Source organism: Aulonocara stuartgranti, assembly GCF_965226115.1.
Source record: "Aulonocara stuartgranti genome assembly, chromosome: 14".
NCBI lineage: Eukaryota > Metazoa > Chordata > Actinopteri > Cichliformes > Cichlidae > Aulonocara > Aulonocara stuartgranti.
In genome coordinates, this window is record NC_138950.1 from 4,823,317 (window position 1) to 4,844,403 (window position 21,087).

The 21,087-nt window shown below is 40.9% G+C and overlaps 2 protein-coding genes across 5 annotated transcripts; one reads left to right on the plus strand and one right to left on the minus strand.

Annotated features, from left to right (window-relative positions):
* Positions 1–1,066: 1,066 nt before the first annotated feature.
* Positions 1,067–12,471, plus strand: LOC309687777 (rhomboid-related protein 4-like). Of its 4 annotated transcripts, none has more exons than XM_082502963.1 (8): positions 1,104–1,408; positions 3,266–3,417; positions 4,938–5,250; positions 7,425–7,557; positions 7,701–7,789; positions 8,012–8,068; positions 10,338–10,481; positions 10,610–12,471. In XM_082502963.1, the coding sequence occupies exons 2-8, from the start codon at positions 3,274–3,276 to the stop codon at positions 10,654–10,656; spliced, it is 927 nt and encodes a 308-aa protein (XP_082359089.1). In that variant the 5' UTR covers positions 1,104–1,408; positions 3,266–3,273; the 3' UTR covers positions 10,657–12,471. The 4 variants fall into 4 exon arrangements, with proteins under 4 accessions (XP_082359090.1, XP_082359089.1, XP_082359087.1 ...); XM_082502961.1 differs by having other exon boundaries at positions 1,106–1,408; positions 3,250–3,417; XM_082502962.1 differs by lacking the exon at positions 1,104–1,408 and adding an exon at positions 1,440–1,883 and having other exon boundaries at positions 3,250–3,417.
* A 34-nt stretch (positions 12,472–12,505) lies between these two features.
* Positions 12,506–19,922, minus strand: slc35f2l (info solute carrier family 35 member F2, like; the record flags this gene model as incomplete). Its single annotated transcript, XM_082504133.1, has 8 exons — positions 12,506–12,754; positions 14,554–14,708; positions 15,508–15,560; positions 15,644–15,800; positions 16,814–16,973; positions 17,504–17,631; positions 18,120–18,295; positions 19,858–19,922. The coding sequence occupies 8 exons, from the start codon at positions 19,920–19,922 to the stop codon at positions 12,506–12,508; spliced, it is 1,143 nt and encodes a 380-aa protein (XP_082360259.1).
* Between the last annotated feature and the right edge of the window lie 1,165 nt (positions 19,923–21,087).

Here is a 21,087-nt window from a genome sequence, read left to right on the forward strand (position 1 = left end):
TCGTCTCTGTACGTAGACTCGTCTCCCTTGGAAATGAGCCCCACCACTGTGGTGTCATCTGCAAATTTCACAAAGATGTTGCTGTGGTGGCGAGGAGTGCAGTCGTGTGTGTAGAGAGAGTAGAGCAGTGGACTGAGCACACAGCCCTGGGGTGAGCCAGTGCTGAGACTCAGGGCTGAGGATGTGTGATGGCCAACTCTGACTCTCTGTCTACGGCCCGAGAGGAAGCTGTTGATCCACATGCAGGTGCTGTATGGAAGCCCCAGGTCTTGTAGCTTGGCCACCAGTTTGTGTGGAAGGATGGTGTTAAAAGCTGAGCAGTAATCCACGAAGAGCATCCGCACATAGCTACCATGCTCTTCCAGGTGAGTTAATGCAGCATGGAGTGCTGTGGCTACAGCGTCTTCCGTGGATCGGTTTGCTCTGTAGGCAAACTGGTGTGGATCCAGGCTGCGGGGCAGGGCTGCTGTGATGTGTCTGCGGACCAGCTTCTCAAAGCATTTCATTACCACTGGGGTGAGTGCCACCGGTCTGTAGTCATTCAGGCCGGTGATGTGGGGCTTCTTAGGCAAGGGGACTATGGTGGAGGACTTCAGGCAGAGTGGGACAGTCGCCTGTGCGAGGGATTTGTTGAAAATCCTGGAGGGAATTATGGTGTTAAATGCAGAGCTGTAGTCTATGAAGAGCATTTTAACATAATTCCCCCTTCTAGTGTCCAAGTGAGTGAGTGATGTGTGGAGGAGATGAGAGATGGCATCGTCTGTGGAACGATTTGGACGGTAAGCGAACTGTAGTGGGTCCAGTGTGTCTGGTAGTGAAGAAATGATGAAGTCTCTGACCAGGCGTTCAAAGCACTTCATCACTACTGAGGTGAGGGCTACAGGGCGATAGTCATTGAGAGAAGCAGGGTGGGGTTTCTTCGGGACAGGAACAATGATGGACTCTTTGAAGCATGTGGGGATCACCGACTGAGATAAAGAGATGTTGAATATCTCAGTGAACACAGGAGCTAGCTGGTATGCGCAGTCTCTTAGGATACGACCTGGGATGCCGTCTGGTCCTGCTGCTTTCCTGGTGTTCACTCTCTTGAAGGCTCTCCTTACTTCATGCTCGGAGATGACGACCACGTTTCCGGTGCTGGCAGTATCTTCCTATCTGCAGCCGTTAGCGCCGCTAGCACTAGCATTGTTGTAGTAGCATTTAAACTATGTAGCATAGTTTAAAGCTTCCGAGCTGCCGTCACCTTAGAAATAAACAGCAGGGTGAAGTAAAGTGAAACGCCCACTTTTAGATTGATGATGTGCCACAGTGCCACCCTTTCCCGTGAACGCGCAGGAGAAACCTGGGTTAACTTAGCAAGTTAACAACCAGCCTAGTGTGGTCGGTTATCCTGATCAGCGGTGTTAGGGTAAGTGAATCCACATCACAGAAACGTAACCCACTTCGCCCTGGGCTCAGAGCGGTTAGTTATCACATGCTGCAGAGCTTTGTGTTTGTTAGCTGTTCTTTACAAACTCATATATTTTAATAGAAATGTAATTATGGAAGGATGGAATAGGATATAAGCATCCACGGCGCAGGATTTACACGGATGCGTTTCAGATCGTCTCTAAAGCCCAGCTCCGTCCTCAGCCAATGAAATCTCGCTGTGCAAACATACCGAGGGTGACGTGTTGCCCGCTGATGGATTTATTGCCCACCGGCAATCAAACTGTTTGTGCTGCTATTTGTTTATTAATTTATTGCGCGGGGTCGTTCTCCTCTGAGGTATCACTTTCGATTTTCGTCCCCCGGCGGGAGCGCGCAGACAGACCCACAGAAGTGTGCGCCCGACCCAAAGCATGCATAAACAAACACATCGCCAGACGGCACTGAGTTGACCTGTAAGTTTGTTCAGATCCTGCTGATTCTTATTAAAAGAGAAATAATGAGGACGAGGAGCAGACACTGCTGAGTCTAAAGACTGCAGATTCATGTTTACATTATGTGAAAAAGTGAAGGTTTGGCTGTAACTGTGGGCACCGCTAATCTCGTGATGCACAGGTCTATACAAGCCTAGATGCTAAACATTTTTCTGTTGGTTTGTTGGTTTGTTTGTTTTTTAGATATTATTAGATAGACCCCGTCTTTGTCATTTAGTTCATGAAATAATGAAATAAAGTGACTCATCTGTGAAAAAGAAACATTAACATTTCAACATTTAGGGAGCTAAAGGAGTGCAGATAAATGCTCAAGAGAATGTGTATTTGAGCGTCTTTCAGCACACAGTTATTATAATGTTATATCTGATTATCAAACTCTAAACATGTCCATTTGCTCACTTAGGTTTGACAGTCTCACTCTGTTTGTTCTTGCACATCCACCTAAGGGTGCAGGGAGATCTTTGAGGCTGTGCGGCGCATGACCAGTGGAGAGCTCTGCCTGCAGCACTGAGCTCTTTTAGAAGTTAGCTAAAGACTTAAATACTAATGTTATGGCGTGTATCATCCCCCAACTGAACCAACCCCACTCTGCACGTGCGTGGGCGCGTGCTTTTCCCCCAAATCATGACTATGCTCACTCATTGTTTAATGTTTAATTGCAATTAATTTTGTCAAACGCCAAAAGATGTTACTAGCATGTTTTTAATTTTTTTAAAAATTGTCGATCTAAAAATGTCTCAGTGACAATAACAGCAAAAGAGTGGACATCTGTTAGGAGCATCTGTAATGGGATAAATTGTGTTTTTTCATCATTCAGACTGTGATGTGATTACATGAAATGGTCCCTTCAGTATTGCTGCTGTGAGAAAGAAGTTTTGACACATACTAGTTTTTAATAAAAGGTTTGAAACAAAAACTGTAATATTCTCTTTTGGCTGGATGGTTTTTGTTTGTTTGTGTTTATAAGTGTGAATTATATAGTCGGTGGTAATACAATCAATTTTACTTTTCATTGTCCATGTTTGTTTGATAGTCACATCTTCCGACAGAGTAGCGCTGTCGACAAAGTAAAACAATCCCGTGAAACTTTATTTTTCTGCTGTATAGTTTTGTTACTAACCACGCAGTGGTTAGTGCCACACAGTAAGGTTGAATCCACCGGCCTGCCGGTGCTGTCTGTGTAATCTCTGGCCTGTGTGGGTTCTCTCTGGGTACTCGGGCTTCCTCCCACAGTCCAAAGACATGCATGCATAGGTCTGGTTAATTGGTGAGTCTAAATTGGCCTGAACTGTGAATTGTTGTCTGTCTTTATCTGTCATGTCAACAGTTCCTTTAAACCTCAGCTTTCAGCATGCAGAGGGGTTTCCAGGCAGGCCTCCTGCTCCTGCTTGTCCAGCTGTTCCAGGAGGGTCCGGGAAACATCCCAGCCATCACCCTGGCTGTCCTGGGATTCAATGTGTACCTGTACGTGTTTCCTCCTGCTCCACCACTGAAGGTAACTCCCCACTGTAACATTATATTATATTATATAGATTTATGTCTATTTATGTCTGTCTCCACGTTGGGTGAGTGCTGAGTATTTGCATATGTGTGCATTGGAGGGGTGGGGGGGTCGTATCTGTGTGTGCCTGATTGTTTGTGTCTATATGTCAGGTCAGGTATCAGACGCCACCTCTCTAGGGACATCTCAGGCCCTCCAATGTATGGAGGGCTACACCCCCCCCCCCCCCCCGCACCACCACCATCACTTCCCCTGCCAGTGGGTGGCAGACGCCCTCAGACATCATTGAATGGCCGTAGCAATGGGCCAGACACCCCATACTCCCGTATCACCTCCCACAGGACACCCTGAGGGACACGGTTGAATGCCTTCTCCAAGTCCACAAAACACATGTAGACTGGTTGGGCAAACTCCCATGCACCCTCAAGTATCCTTGAGAGCATAAAGAGCTGGTCCAGTGTTCCACGACCAGGACGAAAACCGCATTGTTCCTCCTGTATCTGAGGTTTGACTGGCGGACAAACTCTCCTTTCCAGCACCCTGGCATAGACTTACTGAGAATTTGAGGTGTTTATTTACACACATCTCTCTAAAGGTCTCAGCCACAGCCTTTTATTTAGGATGAGGTCTAGACTTTGACTGGTTTATTGCAGCACCTTGATTCTTTTCTTTTGTTGCTTTGTTGTGTTGGGATCATTGTCCCGTTGCATGACCCAAAGCTTTAGACGTCTGACAGATGGTCTCACATATGACCCTAGAATACTTTAGTGTACAGAAAAGTTCATGGTCTCTAGTCAATGACTGTAAGGTGCCTGGGTCCTGTGGCTAAAACACAAGTCCAACTCTCACTTGCTGATGATCAGTTAACCAATGACATTTGATAGCAGCACCTCTCTGCTACTTAAAGTGTACCTGTTGGGACAGAAATTAACCTGTCGTTTTATAATTAGTTCATGAACAAAACGTTGAGTGCAGCGATTGCATCTTAGACTGACTTTCTTCAGAATCAGAAGTTGTTTTTATTAGTAATAAGCAGGAGAACCAGAAAATGGCAGGCATTCGGATGACAGGCAAAAATATATAATTAAGTCATAAAAATTGAAGATTATCTTCCCGGTTGAAGAGAATCATGTCTTTAATGATGAAACAACGAGTCTGAACAAAAAATGGAAAAACCCTGAGGTGAGCCTTTAAACAGAGAGACAGGCGAGAATTTTGTTGAATAATTTAGCAACAGAAAGAGGAAACTGGATTTAAAAAAAACAAACAGCCCACATGGCGGTGCTTCTGTGACAGCCAACACCTGCATGGCTGCAAACAGAACTGACAAACTGGTTTTTGTTCATGGTTTTTCTGCTGACGAATATAATAAAAGGTGTGCAGGAGCATTCTTCATACTGAACCATCAGCTGAAGCATCCTGCCTTCAAAGTCGCCTGTCAATGATTTTGGATTCACATTATTGATGTATTAAAAAGAATCAAAAGCATACGACTGTTTTTACTTTGTGTCCAGGCTTGCATGAGCCTTGATCAGGTGTACCGAAATAAAGAGTGGCGACGCCTCTTCCTGTCCCCCCTGCATCACATCGATGATTGGCACCTTTACTTCAACATGGCGTCCTTCCTGTGGAAAGGCATCAGGCTGGAGCGACGTCTGGGTGGACCTTGGTTCCTGTACCTGCTGTCAGTCTTCTTTCTGCTCACTGGATTGGTGTACCTGCTGCTGCAGGCGCTGATGATTAAGCTCATGGAGGGCACGGATTCTTCTGATCCATTATTGGAATATGTGCAGGCTTTCAGCAGAGAGTGTGCTGTCGGCTTCTCAGGTACAAACTCCCAGCAGTAGTAGTGATTCAAAGGAAGAAAATCTAGATGTATGTATAACAAGATAAGATAAAAAAGTACTTTAAGTAACTGTTAAATAAAAAAGCGAAGGAGTGATCCATCAACACCAAAATTATCAGCATAAATTTTTTTAGACGTGATTAAATATTAACTTTTGAAGTATAATGTAAAATTTTGGTAGTTGAATGTGTTGATCTGTGGAACCAGCATCCCAATACAGGAAGTCTGGATTGGCTCTCTGTTCAAATAGACCAGTCACTGATCCTATGGGTTGTACCCGGTAGGCAGTGCAGAGCTTGGATGCAGATGGGTGAGGGCACTAAATTCTGACTGCCCCTGTCCTCCAGATGTCCACCCTGCCCTGCAGACCCGGGTAACCTTGCAGGCCCACTTTCAGGCCACCAACCACACCTGTTGGGGCAGCTCCCCTCTAGATCAGTGCTCTTGGAATATGACTGGGTTTAGTTTAGTGACCTTGTCCACAATAACATTTAAGTGGATACTGGTGAAACGTGAATAAACTCAAACACTAACAGAAACCAACTAAGACCAAGGATCCTAATGACCTCATACAAGTTAAAGATACAAAAACAAAGATGAATAAAAGACAGCTAAAATACTTAAGAACAAAATGAATCAACTAGAAAAAAAACTAGAAACAAAAACAAAACGTAAATCTAAAAACAATAAAATATACAAAGGAGAAAAAAGGCCAAAGCCAAAAGAAAAACATTTTTTTTAAAAACTATAAGAAACTCATAGTACAGAAATAATAATATACTACAATCCACTCAATAAGAATTCTAAACCGTGTCGGGAGTATCGGAGCAGTTGAGACACATTTTTTCTAAACACCGGGTCTCTGTGGCTTTTAAACCCCAAAACATGCGCCAAAACTGGTCCACCCCAAGGATCGGGTCCCCCGACACAAACAGAGTAACATAGTGTACGCTGTTAAGTGCAGGAGGATTGCCAGGATTTATACATCAGGGAAACCAAACAACCTCTGGCAAAGCGGATGGCACAACACAGAAGAGCCACCTCGTCAGGACTCTGCAGTCTATTTACACCTACAGGCCAGTGGACACTCTTTCAATGATGAGGATGTAACATCCTGGACAGGGAGGAACGCTGGTTTGAGGGCGGAGTCAAGGAGGCCATTTACGTGAAAAGGGAAAGACCATCTCTGAATCGAGGAGGGGGCCTAAGGGTTCATCTGTCACCATCTTACAATGCTGTGATTGCAGCCATTCCCCAACTCTCTGTGAATGGTACTCATGGTTATTGATCAGTGGTTGTTGATCAATGACCATGAGAATTTGCATAATTAAGATTAAGGAACTGACCTCCCTGCTCATTGTTCCTTCAGTGGGCTGGTTTCAGTCATTATGCAAATGTGCTGTTTATAAGATTGAAACCTGCAGTCAGCTGAGTCTGAAGACGTCACCTGGATGAGTGACGAAACGTTTCTCCCACAAAACGCTACGTCCAGATGAACACAATCAACTTTTGGAGATTTTCTTTCCTGGATGATTGAGAATGCATCAAGACGTAAAGAACCAGAACTAAACATGTCTGTGAAGGTTCTCAGTCATCCAGGTCATTGTAGTCTGTTAGACCTCTGCCTTACTACAACATACTTCAAATACAGCGAAGGCTTCTACAGACAAAAACATGGCTGTGCCATGGGCTCCCCTGTTGTAGCCAACCTTTACATGGAGGAAGTGGAAAGGAAGGCTCTTGGCTCTTTCAAAGGAAGAGTACCCAGCCACTGGTACAGATATGTAGACAACACCTTAATTAATTACTTAATTAACACCATTAATATTTTGTAGTTGAATGTTTAAAATCCTGCAGCCACAATAAATCCAAGTTATAAAATCAAACAAATATATAAAATAAGTAAGTAAAAAATAGTCTATATTAAGCTAAATACACTAATTTAAACATAATAACTATAATACGTTGCCAGAAGGTGAAACTTTCATCTTTTAAAATGAGAAGATTTGCTGTTTTTCTTCCTCTCAGAGAAACTGAATTATTTTCATTCTTGGACTAAATATATATATTTTCACCTAAATGATTAATCAACTAATCATAACGAGATATTTATAACATTTTCCTTCCTTAATTTTACAACCACATCTGTTTGCAGGGGTCTTGTTTGCTCTGAAGATCGTCAATAACCACTTCAACCCCGGTGGTGTGACGTACGTTATGAATATTCGGGTGTCCAATCAGTTTGCTAGCTGGGTGGAGCTGGTGCTCATCTATCTAATCGCTCCTGGGTGAGAGACTGCTCCAGTCCAAGATGATCACTGAGAAAACAAAATCGATTTTGAAGCGTAGATTTGAAGGCAGCATCTTTTTTTATCTAAAACTGAGCAGATATTTTATCATCATGGTCTTTTTCCCTGCTGCTCTCTTTCAGGACCTCTCTGGTTGGCCACCTGGCAGGTGTCCTGGTGGGTCAGCTCTACACTGTGGGTCCACTGAAGACCATCATGGAGGCATGTGCAGGTCTGAATGCTGCTTTTTCAGTTTGTGTAGCGAATGAATTCTTCATTCTGCAAACAAATAAAACAAAATGATAAAATTGTGTTTTTTACACAGTCATGATCAGCAAACATCACATTAGCAGTTACAGCATGTTGTATTTGTTAACTGTGTGAGCCTGTGTGAAAGAAATCTTTAATACTTATATATGAACCTGAAAATGCTCTTTTCTCTCTCTCCAATCAGATATGATATCTTCAGATGGAGTTACTTCACGCCAGCGTTCATACTACAGCTTTTCAGGTACAACAGCAATGTTATAGAAAACATAAAGGATCCACTGTTTTATAGAATATGAAATAATCCAGTGAGAAAGACTGTTTGTTCAGTTTTCTGGTACAGCTTTTAAAACCTGGGTGCCCACTTTCTGAAAGACGAACCACTTTAGGATCCATGATGAGGTTGCCTCAATTTATCTTCAACACTTTATTATTGGAGATAAATTATCTGAATTTCAGGAGTGGGACCATGCCTCCAAACACACCCCTTCCAGGTCTTAAATATATATGACAAGCTGTTCGCTCTTGTTTTCGTACCCAACCTCCCCCTTTTTCAGTTCTTTCACTTCTTCACTTCTCATTAGTACACAAGGATCTGCCGGGCCCTGGAGCCACCGCATGTGCCCATGAAGGCCTTCCACAAACCGCAGCTCAATTCTTGATCAAGCCATTCACCTTTATCTACCTAAAAACGCTGCCAAACCTAAGATTAGTGAATGTGCACCTTGCAGTCTTGGACCCTTTTTGCCTTCACAGCAGTCTGAAGAATTAAGGTCACATATTTATTGACTTATTTATTGATTGCTTTCTCCTGTTTTGGCTTCCCTTCATTGGCTTCCTGTTAAATCCAGAATTGAATTCAAAATCCTGCTCCTCACATACAAGGTCTTAAATAATCAGGCCCCATCTTATCTTAATGACCTTGTAGTACCATATCACCCTATTAGAGCACTTCGCTCTCGCTCTGCAGGCCTACTTGTTGTTCCTAGAGTATTTAAAAGTAGAATGGGAGGCAGAGCCTTCAGTTTTCAGGCCCCTCTTCTGTGGAACCAGCTTCCAGTTTGGATTCAGGAGACAGACACTATCTCTACTTTCAAGATTAGGCTTCAAACTTTCCTTTTTGCTAAAGCATATAAGATAAGATAAGATAGAACTTTATCAATCCCTCGGGTGGGTTCCTCTGGGAAATTCGATTTCCAAAAAAGCACAGCACCGACAGAAGTTACAGAGTTACAGAATATTATATATATATATATATACACACACACACACACACACACACACACACACACACACACACACACACACACACACACACACACACATATATAAATACAGAGACAATATAAATAAAATATACAAAGAGGATAAATAGAATAAATAGGAATAAAAAATAAAAATACAAGTGAATTGCACATTTCAAGTATTGAGTCTATTGCACTGTTGACTATTTACAAAAGTATTGCACAAAAGGTATTGCACAGTGAGGTGAAGAGGCACTACAGCTTAGTTGTTCCCCCCTCCTTTGTCCTCCTGTTTCCCCTCCCTCTCCCCTCCAGAGAGGAGTTAAACAGTCTGATGGCGTGTGGGACAAAGGAGTTTTTAAGTCTGTTAGTTCTTGTCTTTGGGAGAAGCAACCTGTCACTGAACAGACTCTTCTGATTGTTTATGGCCGTGTGCAGAGGATGCCCAGCATTGTCCATAATGTCCATCAGTTTCTTTAATGTCCTTTTCTCTGCCACTGTCACCAGAGTGTCCAGCTTCATGCCGACCACAGAGCTAGCCCTCCTGATCAGTTTCTCCAGCCTGGAGAAATATAGTTATATGGATATAGTTAGGGCTGGACCAGGTGACCCTGAATCCTCCCTTAGTTATGCTGCAATAGACGTAGGCTGCCGGGGATTCCCATGATGCATTGAGTTTTTCCTTTCCAGTCACCTTTCTCACTCACTATGTATTAACAGACCTCTCTGCATTGAATCATATCTGTTATTAACCTCTGTCTCTCTTCCACAGCATGTCTTTTATCCTGTCTTCCTTCTCTCACCCCAACCGGTCGCAGCAGATGGCCCCGCCCCTCCCTGAGCCTGGTTCTGCCGGAGGTTTCTTCCTGTTAAAAGGGAGTTTTTCCTTCCCACTGTTGCCAAAGTGCTGCTCATAGGGGGTCATATGATTGTTGGGTTTTTCTCTGTATCTATGAAGCGCCTTGAGGCGACTTGTGTTGTGATTTGGCGCTATATAAATAAAATTGAATTTAATTGAATAAACATCAGTGATGTGACTCTCATGTTGTAGATCTGGTGACTGTGGAGGCCATTCGAGTAAAACTCGCAGTTATGTTCAGGAGACCAGTTTGAGATGATTTGAGTGGATAGAGTTTATAGACACTCAGTACTTTTATTTTTATTAATTTTCTGTGTTGTAACCTTTTCATTTTTACCCAACGTTGCAAGATTTAAAAATTAAACTCAAGTTAGAAACTTTAATATTTTAGTGCACATGTGTGCCCGCAGGCTACAGCGGGACCAGACGAGAATACTTTGAAGAGCCTCGACCTGCGGAGGATCACACGTCTGATTATTCTGAGAGCTACATCTCAGGACTGACGGAGGAGGAGCAGATAGAGCTGGCCATCAGAAACAGTCTGAAACATCGAGGCAAGAGGCAGAAGTGACAGTCTTCTTTCACTGCTAAAATTAATACTTAATTTTATAAAATAAATTAGATACATTTGAGCCAAATTATATTTAAAAATTAAACATTTAGCTACAACTTAATTTTTCAGGACAAACCAGGCGAAGAGAAACCGAACATCACCCAGGAGACTCTTGAGGATCTCAGGAGGAGGCGGCTGAGGAGGTTTGAGCAGGAAGTTACCAACCAGAGAAGAAGATTGTAATGACGGATTTTTATTTTCCATTTTTGTTTTTTTTCTCATTTTCACTGGTTTAACTGGGAAGATGCCTCCCATCACTCTCCCTTGTTGCTGCGGGTCACATAAGAGGATTGAATCCAGTCTGATGTCTCATGAAGGTGCGGCCTGCAGCGGTCTTCGAACAAAGACTCCCTCCTAGTTTGGACTTCTTGTATTACTTGGTGACTTTGTTTTCTATTGCATGTCACCTTTGCTTTTACTTCCTGTCTTTATTTTCCTGCTGTCTGGTTTTCTGCCAGCATATCGGTTTTATCTGTGGTTAATTGTTTCCACTTGTGTCTCGTTATTCAGTCTCTTCTGTGTATATTTAGTGTTTTTGCTCCTTGTGTGCCACTGGCTTTTCCCTTTTTGAATTTCACTGTGGGTTTTGCCATTGGTGGTTTTTCATTACTCTGCCAGCTGCTGCAGCTTAGACCTGGATCCTCTCCACCATGTTTAGGCTACTCAGCGTCATTCATGTAGACCTGCACATCTGAACCCAGTGAGCACAGACCTGGTTCACCATCACTTTAATATGTGCCTCAAATTCTGTGTATGTGGAACGCTCCTTTGTTGCCTTCGGTAAGCCATTCCAACATTTACCTCCTGTATTGACTAAATGTTGTGCACCTACAGACTGCCCCACACTCCCCTCTAGCGGTGGCCCTTGTGCAACTTCACAATCTGACTTTTGATTAATAAATTCCTTTAAAGGATGTGGAGCAAGTCTATGTAGATCCTTATAAATAAAACAGGCATACTTTTTTTTTTTTTAAATTATGAAAACTCAGAAACATGTTTTTCCAGAATTTTTCAGGGATGAAATAGCAATGAGTTTTTATCAAAAAGTTTAAGTTTTTTTTGTAATTTCAACTATTTATAACCACATAGTGAAACAATACTCAATATATGATAAAAGTCTTGAACTGTAGACACATCCTCTCTGCATTGATGGTCTGGAACAGTCTGATTTGCTTGAAACTCTGAAGGTTAAATTTTACAAGCCGGATAACTTTTTAGAATCATGTTTAGATGTTAAAGTCGGGTCCAAAGTGAGCACAGCATATTTATACTAATTTACAGCATCAAGCTCCTCCCCTTGAATCCTTGACTCCTCTCCTTGCCTCCTCTGATTTTGTATTAGTCCCTCCCACCAGAGATGAGGAGGAGAGGGGAAACATCCATCCAAAGGTGTCCTTTCTTAAACCGATCTCAGTAAAATTTGACATTTGATACACTTCATCATAGTTTTGTTAACGGGTTTACGATCTCAGGTGTGACACTGCAATGTGTCATATTTAGGAACCCTTTTAATTTAAGGATATCACACATTTTCTTGAATTACACACACAGAAATTGTGGAGGGTAGAAAATGTAATAATCTTAACTGAAACATCATCATAACAGATAAAAAGCACTCCCTGTGTGCAGGGCCTCTTTTATAAAAAAAAAAAGAAGAAGACATTATCAGGAAAGACTCACCTGTGCACCTCTGATTATCACTCCTCCTGCAGCTTCACGATACATGTTAGGATTTGAGACAGCCTTCAGTATGGCTCAGTGAAACACAATGTGTTTAAAGAGGTAAATGCTGAAATTTAAATCACTCTTTTCTTTTGCATTTGCACTTTTATTTATCTTTTTTTACATGAACTTCTGTATTGTGTGTTTTTACATGTACCATATGTGTTATATAAGAAGCAAAACTCAATAAATAACTGGTAAAAAATACATATACGACATGTTTGGAGACTGTAAACCAGCTGATCACATTCTAGTGCCGAGCTCTGTGCTGCCGTAGCTCTGCTCTGGCCCTGAAGTGCTCCTCTTCCTCCTGTCTTCAGTCGGCTGCAGCTCTTGAGCATCCACAGGGTTTTCAGAGCAGCCTTCCTCGCAGGTAGCAGCAGGTGAAGACGAGGGGCTGGAGTCTGTGGCAGCGGTGGGAGTCGGAACAGCGTTGAAGGCGACAAAGCCAATGAGGATGACCACCAGCGAAACAATGTAGAGGCCGGAGAACTGAGCAGGAGCAGAAAGTGAATGTTCAAATTGCATTAAAAAAAGGAGTGCAGAAGGAAAACCAGTTCATTGGGTTCAAGTTATGAATGACATTTTACCTGAGCTGGGGTTTGGCCCAACTGCACACAGTATTCTTTTCCAATGACCAGCAGGGGGCGAGTCTGGATCCGAAACAACTTTTTATTTGACTTGGATTTCTGATCCTGAATGTGCAATATGATGTCCGTGTAAAGTCTGACACTGGACATCTGTGTTCACATTTATGAGTTTCTCTGTTTAACGTTTAATTGCAGGATTTAACTTCATGGTAAATAATAAGAACAGGTCTTTTTGGTAAATGAGACTTTAAGTCTCACCTGTATAAATAAAGGTTAAATTAAAGAAAAAACAATATGGGAGTTTAGATGTTGACACAAAGAATGTAAGTATGCTTATTAATGAGAAAATGTGAGTGTTTTATTAGGAGAATACAGTGCCACCTCTCATCTGGAACTGACTCATTTAAATTCACTGGCAGGTCAAAAGAGACATTCATATTCAACACATGCACAAACTGCATACATGCATGGAGCTCTGCATGAGAACACACAGCACAGAGTTACATTTTAACTTTTATCATTATTATTCATTAACACTTCTGAGCGTGCATAACACTCAGCAGGTCATTATGACCCAAAGACGGGGTGGGAAGAGATAATCAGTGTTTATATGTGTGTGTGCTGGAAATAAGTCCTGTCATTAACTGACATTAAAGATTCTCATCTGACCCTGACTAGAAAACACATTAAAGCTCTGTTGAAAGGCAAATAAATCATTTTTGTATCTATTCAAAGTTTCACACTCTAAAGATTAAAAATCTAATGTGTGTTCAGTATTCCTGTTGTCTCTGTGTTATTAGCAATTTTGAGGACGTGCACATCCCCAGGTGTGTAACTTCACACCACTGTCAATGCAGCCTGCACAGGTATGAATGCTGGAAATGGCACTGACCACTTGCGTGTACAGTGCTCTAGACTCTTAATTGGATTCACTGCAGAAGCACAATTCAAGCATCATCTCAAAAGAGAACGTGGCAAACTAGCAACAAAGTAACAACTTGATGTTTCAGTGAGCCTTAATTGGCTGTGAGAGGAACTACAGTCGTTTCACTTTGTTTTGGCTTTATTTTTTTAGCCCCTGTTGGTTGCGTACCATTTCAGTGAAACATGTTGTTCAATCCAGAAACTACAGAAAATCTTGTGTTTTCTCATTTGAATGTTCTAAGCCTCTGTTCATACACCTACATACCTTACCCAGAGTTGACTGATTGCCGTTCATTGTGTTTTCTCAGTGTCTGTGCTGCTGACAAAGAAAGTATCCACGTCATGTGCAGTTAAGTCTTGTCAGAGCCTGTCTTCCATGGTAGGAAAAATGCATAACTTAGGGTAAAGGTAAAGATCATAATCAGTCCTCCTGTTGCATGATGCTGGTGCTGGATGTTCAGAGGGAAGACTTGAAGACTGATTAAACTGATAAAACTTCAGCTCCTGCTGATGGTGGGCTTTTTCCAATAACATAAATTGTGAAATTGTTCCCTCTAATGAGAAGGAATCACATACTGGAATACACTGGATAGATCCTGTAGTCATGACCTTGTACACATTGACAGACGATGTGATGCTTTTTACTAAGATTAAAATTGTTTTTTACAGTCCAACAGTGGGGAGGGTGTTAAAGTGCAGGTCAAGTTTCCTCTTGAGGCGGTTTGAAGGAAAGGACTGTCAGATATATAAAGTAAGAATAACTGAGTGTGCACTCACGTTGTAGTGGAAGAGGAAGATCCCACAGAAGAGGCCGAAGAGGTCAGCGGTGAGCAGGGAGAGGTTGACGGAGGTGGCGCTGCTTAGCTTTATCACTATAGGCATGAAGCTGTACAGAGCATACATACACAGTGCATAGGCAGCGAACAGCAGTCCTGAGAAGAGACATGACCACTGTTAGTTCATTTAAGTATTAAAGAAAACTCAAACATGAAAGAAAAAATCTCTTTATTTCTCAGGTCGACTTCTCCAACATGGTGATCAAAAGTGTCTAATAAAACCTCTAAATTAGTCATCTTTATACACTCAAAGATAAGTTACTGAAATAATGAATATGAGGGGTGATGCTGTGGCTTTGTGATTTTTAGAAAATGTTTTTTCAAACTTTCACTGAGAAAATGTGACAAACGAGACAAGAACTGTGTTTCTGTGAATGTGGGTTAGATTATTTCTGCCCCTTTGTCATGGTCCCTGCTGTGAACATCAGATTTTAGTTGCCTGTAATTTCATTTTCTTCTCATTTCTTTTCTTTTTTTGTTACTTTTTGCCCTCCTTGAAGAATTATTGACCTTGTGTCTCCTTTCTTGTGCTTTTATGTTTTGAATTATTTTTTTAAGTTAGTTTTGTCGCATTAGTTGGTTGTGACACATTGGTTTTCCTACCAGCTTTGTTCTTTTCTTCTGGCTTTTATTAATAAAGTTTGTTATTTTTTTCACTGTGAAAATCTCAGTGTGCATAACCTTATGTTCTCATAGTTTAAAGCATTAGTTATTCTGACACATATTGTGTTTATTCAGGTCCCAAAGAGTATACACTTAGGAGTATTTGTGTTGACTGTACCATAGCTCCTTTAAATATTTATAGTTTCATAATGTGTTAACATGCGTAACCATCTGGAGGCTTCGGCAGTCCTGTTTTGTCTTCAAAATGTTCCTGATTCAGATCAGTACTCACCGACTTCCCAGCTCCACTGGATGGCAGGAATTTCATTATGCTCCAGGATCACCCTGAGTAAAAATAAAAACAGAAACATCAGATAAACCACAAAGTCCACTGAGTCCTAAAACTGATGCCAGTCACACACACTTACATCTGTATGGTGCTGATGATTGTGCCAAAAAGGCCGACCATGCCCAGGAACTCCACCCTGCTCAGGTTCTTCACGGTGTACTCCTGACACACGTTAGACACCGCATACAGCGAAGCACTGAGGAGCACCAGACCATCACCCAACAAGATGTTTGAGGCTGAGGAGAGAACAACAAGATCATCGCTAAGGTTCAACATCATCAGACGAACGCTAATGTTGCCTCAGTGTTGGTTTCCCTGCATGTCATGCACAGGCTGGAAAACGCTTTTATCCCAGATTAGAGACCAAAAAGTCAGCAAAAGGTTGGAAAAGTGGTAGCAATGGGATGTATTGTTGGTTTTATAACCATAGAGAAAGTTTTTTTTATTTCTTATATGTTTTGCATTGATTTTTTCCATCGCTAAGTGTAAAACATGTATTTGGTTTATACTTTTTTGTCTATTACCTGGTTAGGTTTAGGCACTTACACTACTTGGTTTGTGTCACATGTTGGAAAACACTGTGGTTTGGATGAAAAACGCACCTTCACGACCATATCTAAACTTTTTTCTGTAATAGAAGGTCTCAGGAGTTGAAAATATAAAACTGACACAGGTCTTTATATCTAAAAATTACCTGATATGTGAAGGATTTTTTCTTTAGTCGTTCACTTAAATCCAAAACATCACATGTGTCATAATTTAGGATTCATATAAAGGTTAAGGTCACTTCCTGTTTTATTTTGCACTTCCTGGCCTCTTTACCATGTTTTCAGTTTTACTTCTTTTGTAATTATCACCTGTTTCCAATTAGCCACCTATGACCTGTGTAGCTCTTTCTATTTTCCAGATTGTCTTTGAACTCATCATAGTCAGTTTTCCAGCTTTCCAAGTGTTCCTTGTATTTTTCCATAAACAGAATAAAAGCTTATGATGAAGTCTCGAGTGTTTTCAGTGTAACCATCTTGGTGTTGTTCTGTGTCTTGTAGAGGTGGGTGGATTGATCCAAATAGTGATAGATACCAACACTGATAGTGATATCAGATCAATACTCACGTGTTAGGATTCGTCTCTGTTCTCTAAGTTAAGTTTTTTTTTCACTGGTGTCCTGCATGGACTTGATTTATTAAACAATTTATAGTCTTCCATCAGGGATTTGATTAGTGAGTAAACTCTTTGGAGAATTCCTTACTGGAGCCCTGGTCTCGTCCAGCCAGCAGGTCGGCTCCCACCATGGCCCCCACTCCGAGCAGACAGATGCAGACGGCGACAGAGTGGATCAGCCTGTAGCGAGCCTTCAGAATCCACCAGCTCAGACCCATCAGGACCGGGATCACGAAGCAGTCCAGCAGCTGGAGGCAGAAATGATAGCTGTGCAATAACGTGTGCGATGGATCAATTAATTTGTTTTGAACTAATTTTAATGACCACTAATTCACTCTGATTTTTTCTTTTACATAATAATTAGTTAAAATGACAAAACACCTTTCAGTTTCAACCTCAAGACAACTCATTAATTTAACACAGTTTAGTGGGCTACATACTGAAGTGAACTGAACACCAATGCCAGCTGGTATTGATACGATCGATTCTTTGGATCAAACCCCACACTTCTAGTTTTTGTGGTGCCTTTTGGAGCAAATTGATGGAATTATTTGATTTGTATTATTTACCGTGTGGAACATCCAAAACGCTTCTGATCCAGCTGTGACTTTTGAGTTACAATTTACTGACATGTGTTTCCATTTTAGGAAAGATTGATAGTGATCGATTGATACGATTGAGCATATTATGTTACATTATGTACTGAAGGAGTGGTTGCACCCTTAGTAATCTTGGCACTTTCATAACACACTGAAATAAATTTTGAAAGTCTACTCACCTGTATGCTGGTGATGGTGGTGTATTGGTACGCTTTAACCACAGTGTAGTTTGCTTCCACGTCCACCAGCCCGAGCAGCAAGTACTTCCACCATCGTCTCTTCAAAATCTGTAAAAAATTGCCATCCCCTGCATTTTAAAGGGGAGCACCCCTGAACTTCAGTACTGATGTGTTTGTTTCTGCAACAAGCCTGAGGACACTCTGCCTCACTGCAAAGCAAAATATATTTGCATATTTACAAAAAAAATCCAAGACAAAATCTCACAAATTTCTGAAAAGGACAGTCCTAATCTTAGAAGAACAAATCAACAAATTTACAAAGAAAATTTTAGATTTTTAGTCAGAGAACCACCTCGCTTTACTTTTCTAGTCCGTTTGCAAAGGGCAACACAAAACAATATTTCTATCATCACAATTACTTTACACATTCTGTTAATCACAATACAACACCCAGTTTGGAAAAACCTGCCTCTGAATATCCCAGTAAAGACTGATCAAGTGTTCTGTGTATTTATGTGTAATATGGCATATAAAGATTTAATTTTACTGCCATGAAGTGTTGCTATGCATGTCATAAATTTCAGCATTAATCTCAGGTGTTCAGCACGGGTGTAACCTGTTCTGCAGAGCAGCATGGTGGTGTAGGTGACAGTCAGCAGGAGGTAGTTCAGGAAACTCTGCAGCATGGGCGTGTTCACGTGAAAGTTTGAGGCCAGGAACTGGGAGGTGATAGCTGTGCCACAGATGAGGCCCGCCAGCCCCTGACCCATAGCCAACGTCTTGGCCAGCTGCCTGAGAGAGAGATGAGCAGCGGATCTTTAACAACAGGCACAACAGGCAGCTTTGCTTTTTGAAGTCACTGTAAGCAGATTTAAGAGAAACCTCCTGCCTGGCAGATGATGCTGTTCAACATGTATATACAAAGTGTTTTTCACTTTTCTAAAGAGTTTGTGAGCAAAGCTTGCTTTACACAAGGTGTTTGGTTGATGAGGTTTCTACATGGAGTTTTCCCAGTATAACTAACACAACTCACTTTATGTTCCACATAAGAGTTTGGTATCAATCATATCTCCTGTTGTAAACTGCCACATTATTCCTTTAAAGGCAAGTTTTTTTATGTTTTATAATTTGATGTTAAAAATGTATTTGACAAAAAAATGTAAGTACAAAAAAAAATTAGTTGTAGTCAACAATTTAACCTATGACTCTTTAAAATAAAATAGTAGAAATGTAAAGATGTGTGCTGAAACACTGGAAATAAAGTTTAAAATAGATGATATTTAAATATTCATAAATGCTGCGAATAACATTTTTAGAAAAGTCTTCATTATCCAGCCTGCAGCCCACTGCAACCGTGGTGTCACAGGTCCACAAATATGGAGGCAAATGAAACACAACTTTAGCAAAAACACAAATTAAAATCAATAAATAAATTGAAAATGGCTGCTCTCTTAAGTTTTCCTACTGCAGACCATCCATGCCACATTAGGGTTTGGGTTAACTCTGACATGGCACATACACGCACAGTAAAAGACTAAATAAGTTTAGAAATGTTATTTAAAAAATAATCTGCTGTACTGAATGCTGCAGGATCTTAAAATATTTGTTTGTTTTTAAAATGTTGAGTTAAGACTTGTCATTTAGGTTTAGCATTTAGGTTTATGCCCCTCTGCAGAGGGGTACCGGCTTACAACAGTGACCTGGCTGTACACAGCAGTGGCCCAACCACAGACAATGGTTTGAAAACTGCTTGTGCATAACTAATGAAGTCGAGCTAAAGAATAACTTCTTTTTATCTTTCAGCCTCAATCTGTCATTTGCATTTAGTTTGAAAAAAAATGTTGGACTTTGGTTTATTTTGCCCTTTTGAAAATTGTTCAAGCATTGGCCCTTTGGTGAGGCTGTTGTTCACAGCTAATATTTACAGATGTCTCCTACATGAAGGCAAATCATAAAGTTGTCTGTTCAAAGCTTGACTGCAGCGATATCTGTGAAAACATTCACCTGATTTGGAATGTTTTAATTAATTTCATGTGAAATTTATATGTGAGACGCTGTAAATAAAATATCAGAATCTGTGAGATCTGCATATGTTTAGGGACTACAAGCATCCATCAGTCTATGTAAACCGAGCTGCACACCTGAAGGACTTAGTTTCTAGATAATATGATCTTAAATGGCCCCTCAAAAAACTGCTAGAAAAATGTTTACTCGGCCTCCGTGCCATTCAGCAGCTTTTTCATTTAAAAAACCCCAACTTTTGATTCACTTGAAAGTCTAAATAAAACACAAGTAACTGAACCACTTTGAATCAGACTGCTGGTCTCCCCCTCTCGCCTCCTCTGTTCACTCACCAGGTGAAAACCTGTTTGGGGTTGAATTCTCGGATCCACAGCAGGATTCTGCTCCTTTCGTTCATTTCGCTGGCGTTTCTGGACGAATCCTCGGACCGTTTAGCAACCGTGTCGTCTCACCAGTGATGGAGGAGTGAGTCCTCTCTTTAAGCTTTTAGCTCCTCCACCTTCATGGTATCAGAGCTGAATGATTAACAGCCTCAGAGGGCAAAGATTACTACTTCACTTATCTGTTTGTGTGTGTGCGCCAAAGACTAAAAGATAAGAACCGATGATGAAGGATATATATTTTTAAAGTCATCACTGGGATTCTTTTCACCACTGATGAGATGAAAAAGTCCTTTATCCTTGTTTTTTGTATGCAAATGTCCATGGTGAAGAATATAGTTTAATCATGACATAGATTGTTACTTAAATCTAAGTTAATATTTCCCCACTTTAGACAATTGTGATTTACTGCTTTTAATATTAAGATAGAATTTTAAAAACGTATAAAACTGAAATTATTAAACACATTTAAAAATATATATATTAACCACGACATCTTAACCTCTATGGTTAAAAGTCTTGGGGCACTTTTCAGTCAAATAAGGTTTGGGAACATAACATGATTATTTTATTTGTAAAATTTGACAGAGATATCCTGAAGTGCATGTGCAGGTTTAACACCTGCAATCCAGAACAGGCAGATAGCCCATGGCAAAACAAGCCTTCAGGGATATTTGGATAGTCTGTAGCCTTTTTACCCAAATACTCTCTCCATTGAACAGATTTCTGTGTGGATGAACAGTTGGTAGCTTTCAAGGGCAGGTGCAGTTTCAGCAACACATCCCTGCTAAACCGGCCAAGTGTGGCATAAAGATCTGTTGTAAATGTGATGCCAAAACTCCCTTTTTACACAAAAATGATTGAAAACTGTGAGCATGTGAATGTTTGTAATGAAAGCTGATCTCATAGTAAAAAAAATGGTTTGCATATGAATCCAGATCATCCAGTAAAGCACTAGAAATTGTTTCTTTGTTCAGATACAGAAATCACTGCAATAAATAATATTTACTTTAAACCTCTCCACCCGTCAGCTGCAGGAAAAGCAAAAGAATCTCAACAGGGCTGAAAGACTATTTGTGAGTGAACATTCATCCCCACCATCCCAAATAACAGCAAATAAAAAAAGAAACTCTACATCATACAACACATGTACAACATACCATCATATAAACAATACATAAC

What these genes read in the sequence shown, in the direction of transcription:
- LOC309687777 (XM_082502963.1), top strand. Translation starts at nt 3,274, where the DNA reads ATGCAGAGGGGTTTCCAGGCAGGCCTCCTGCTCCTGCTTGTCCAGCTG. An exon ending in ATCTATCTAATCGCTCCTGG is followed by an intron (nt 7,558 to 7,700) that starts GTGAGAGACTGC and finishes GCTCTCTTTCAG; the next exon opens with GACCTCTCTGGTTGGCCACC. An exon ending in AAACAGTCTGAAACATCGAG is followed by an intron (nt 10,482 to 10,609) that starts GCAAGAGGCAGA and finishes TTAATTTTTCAG; the next exon opens with GACAAACCAGGCGAAGAGAA.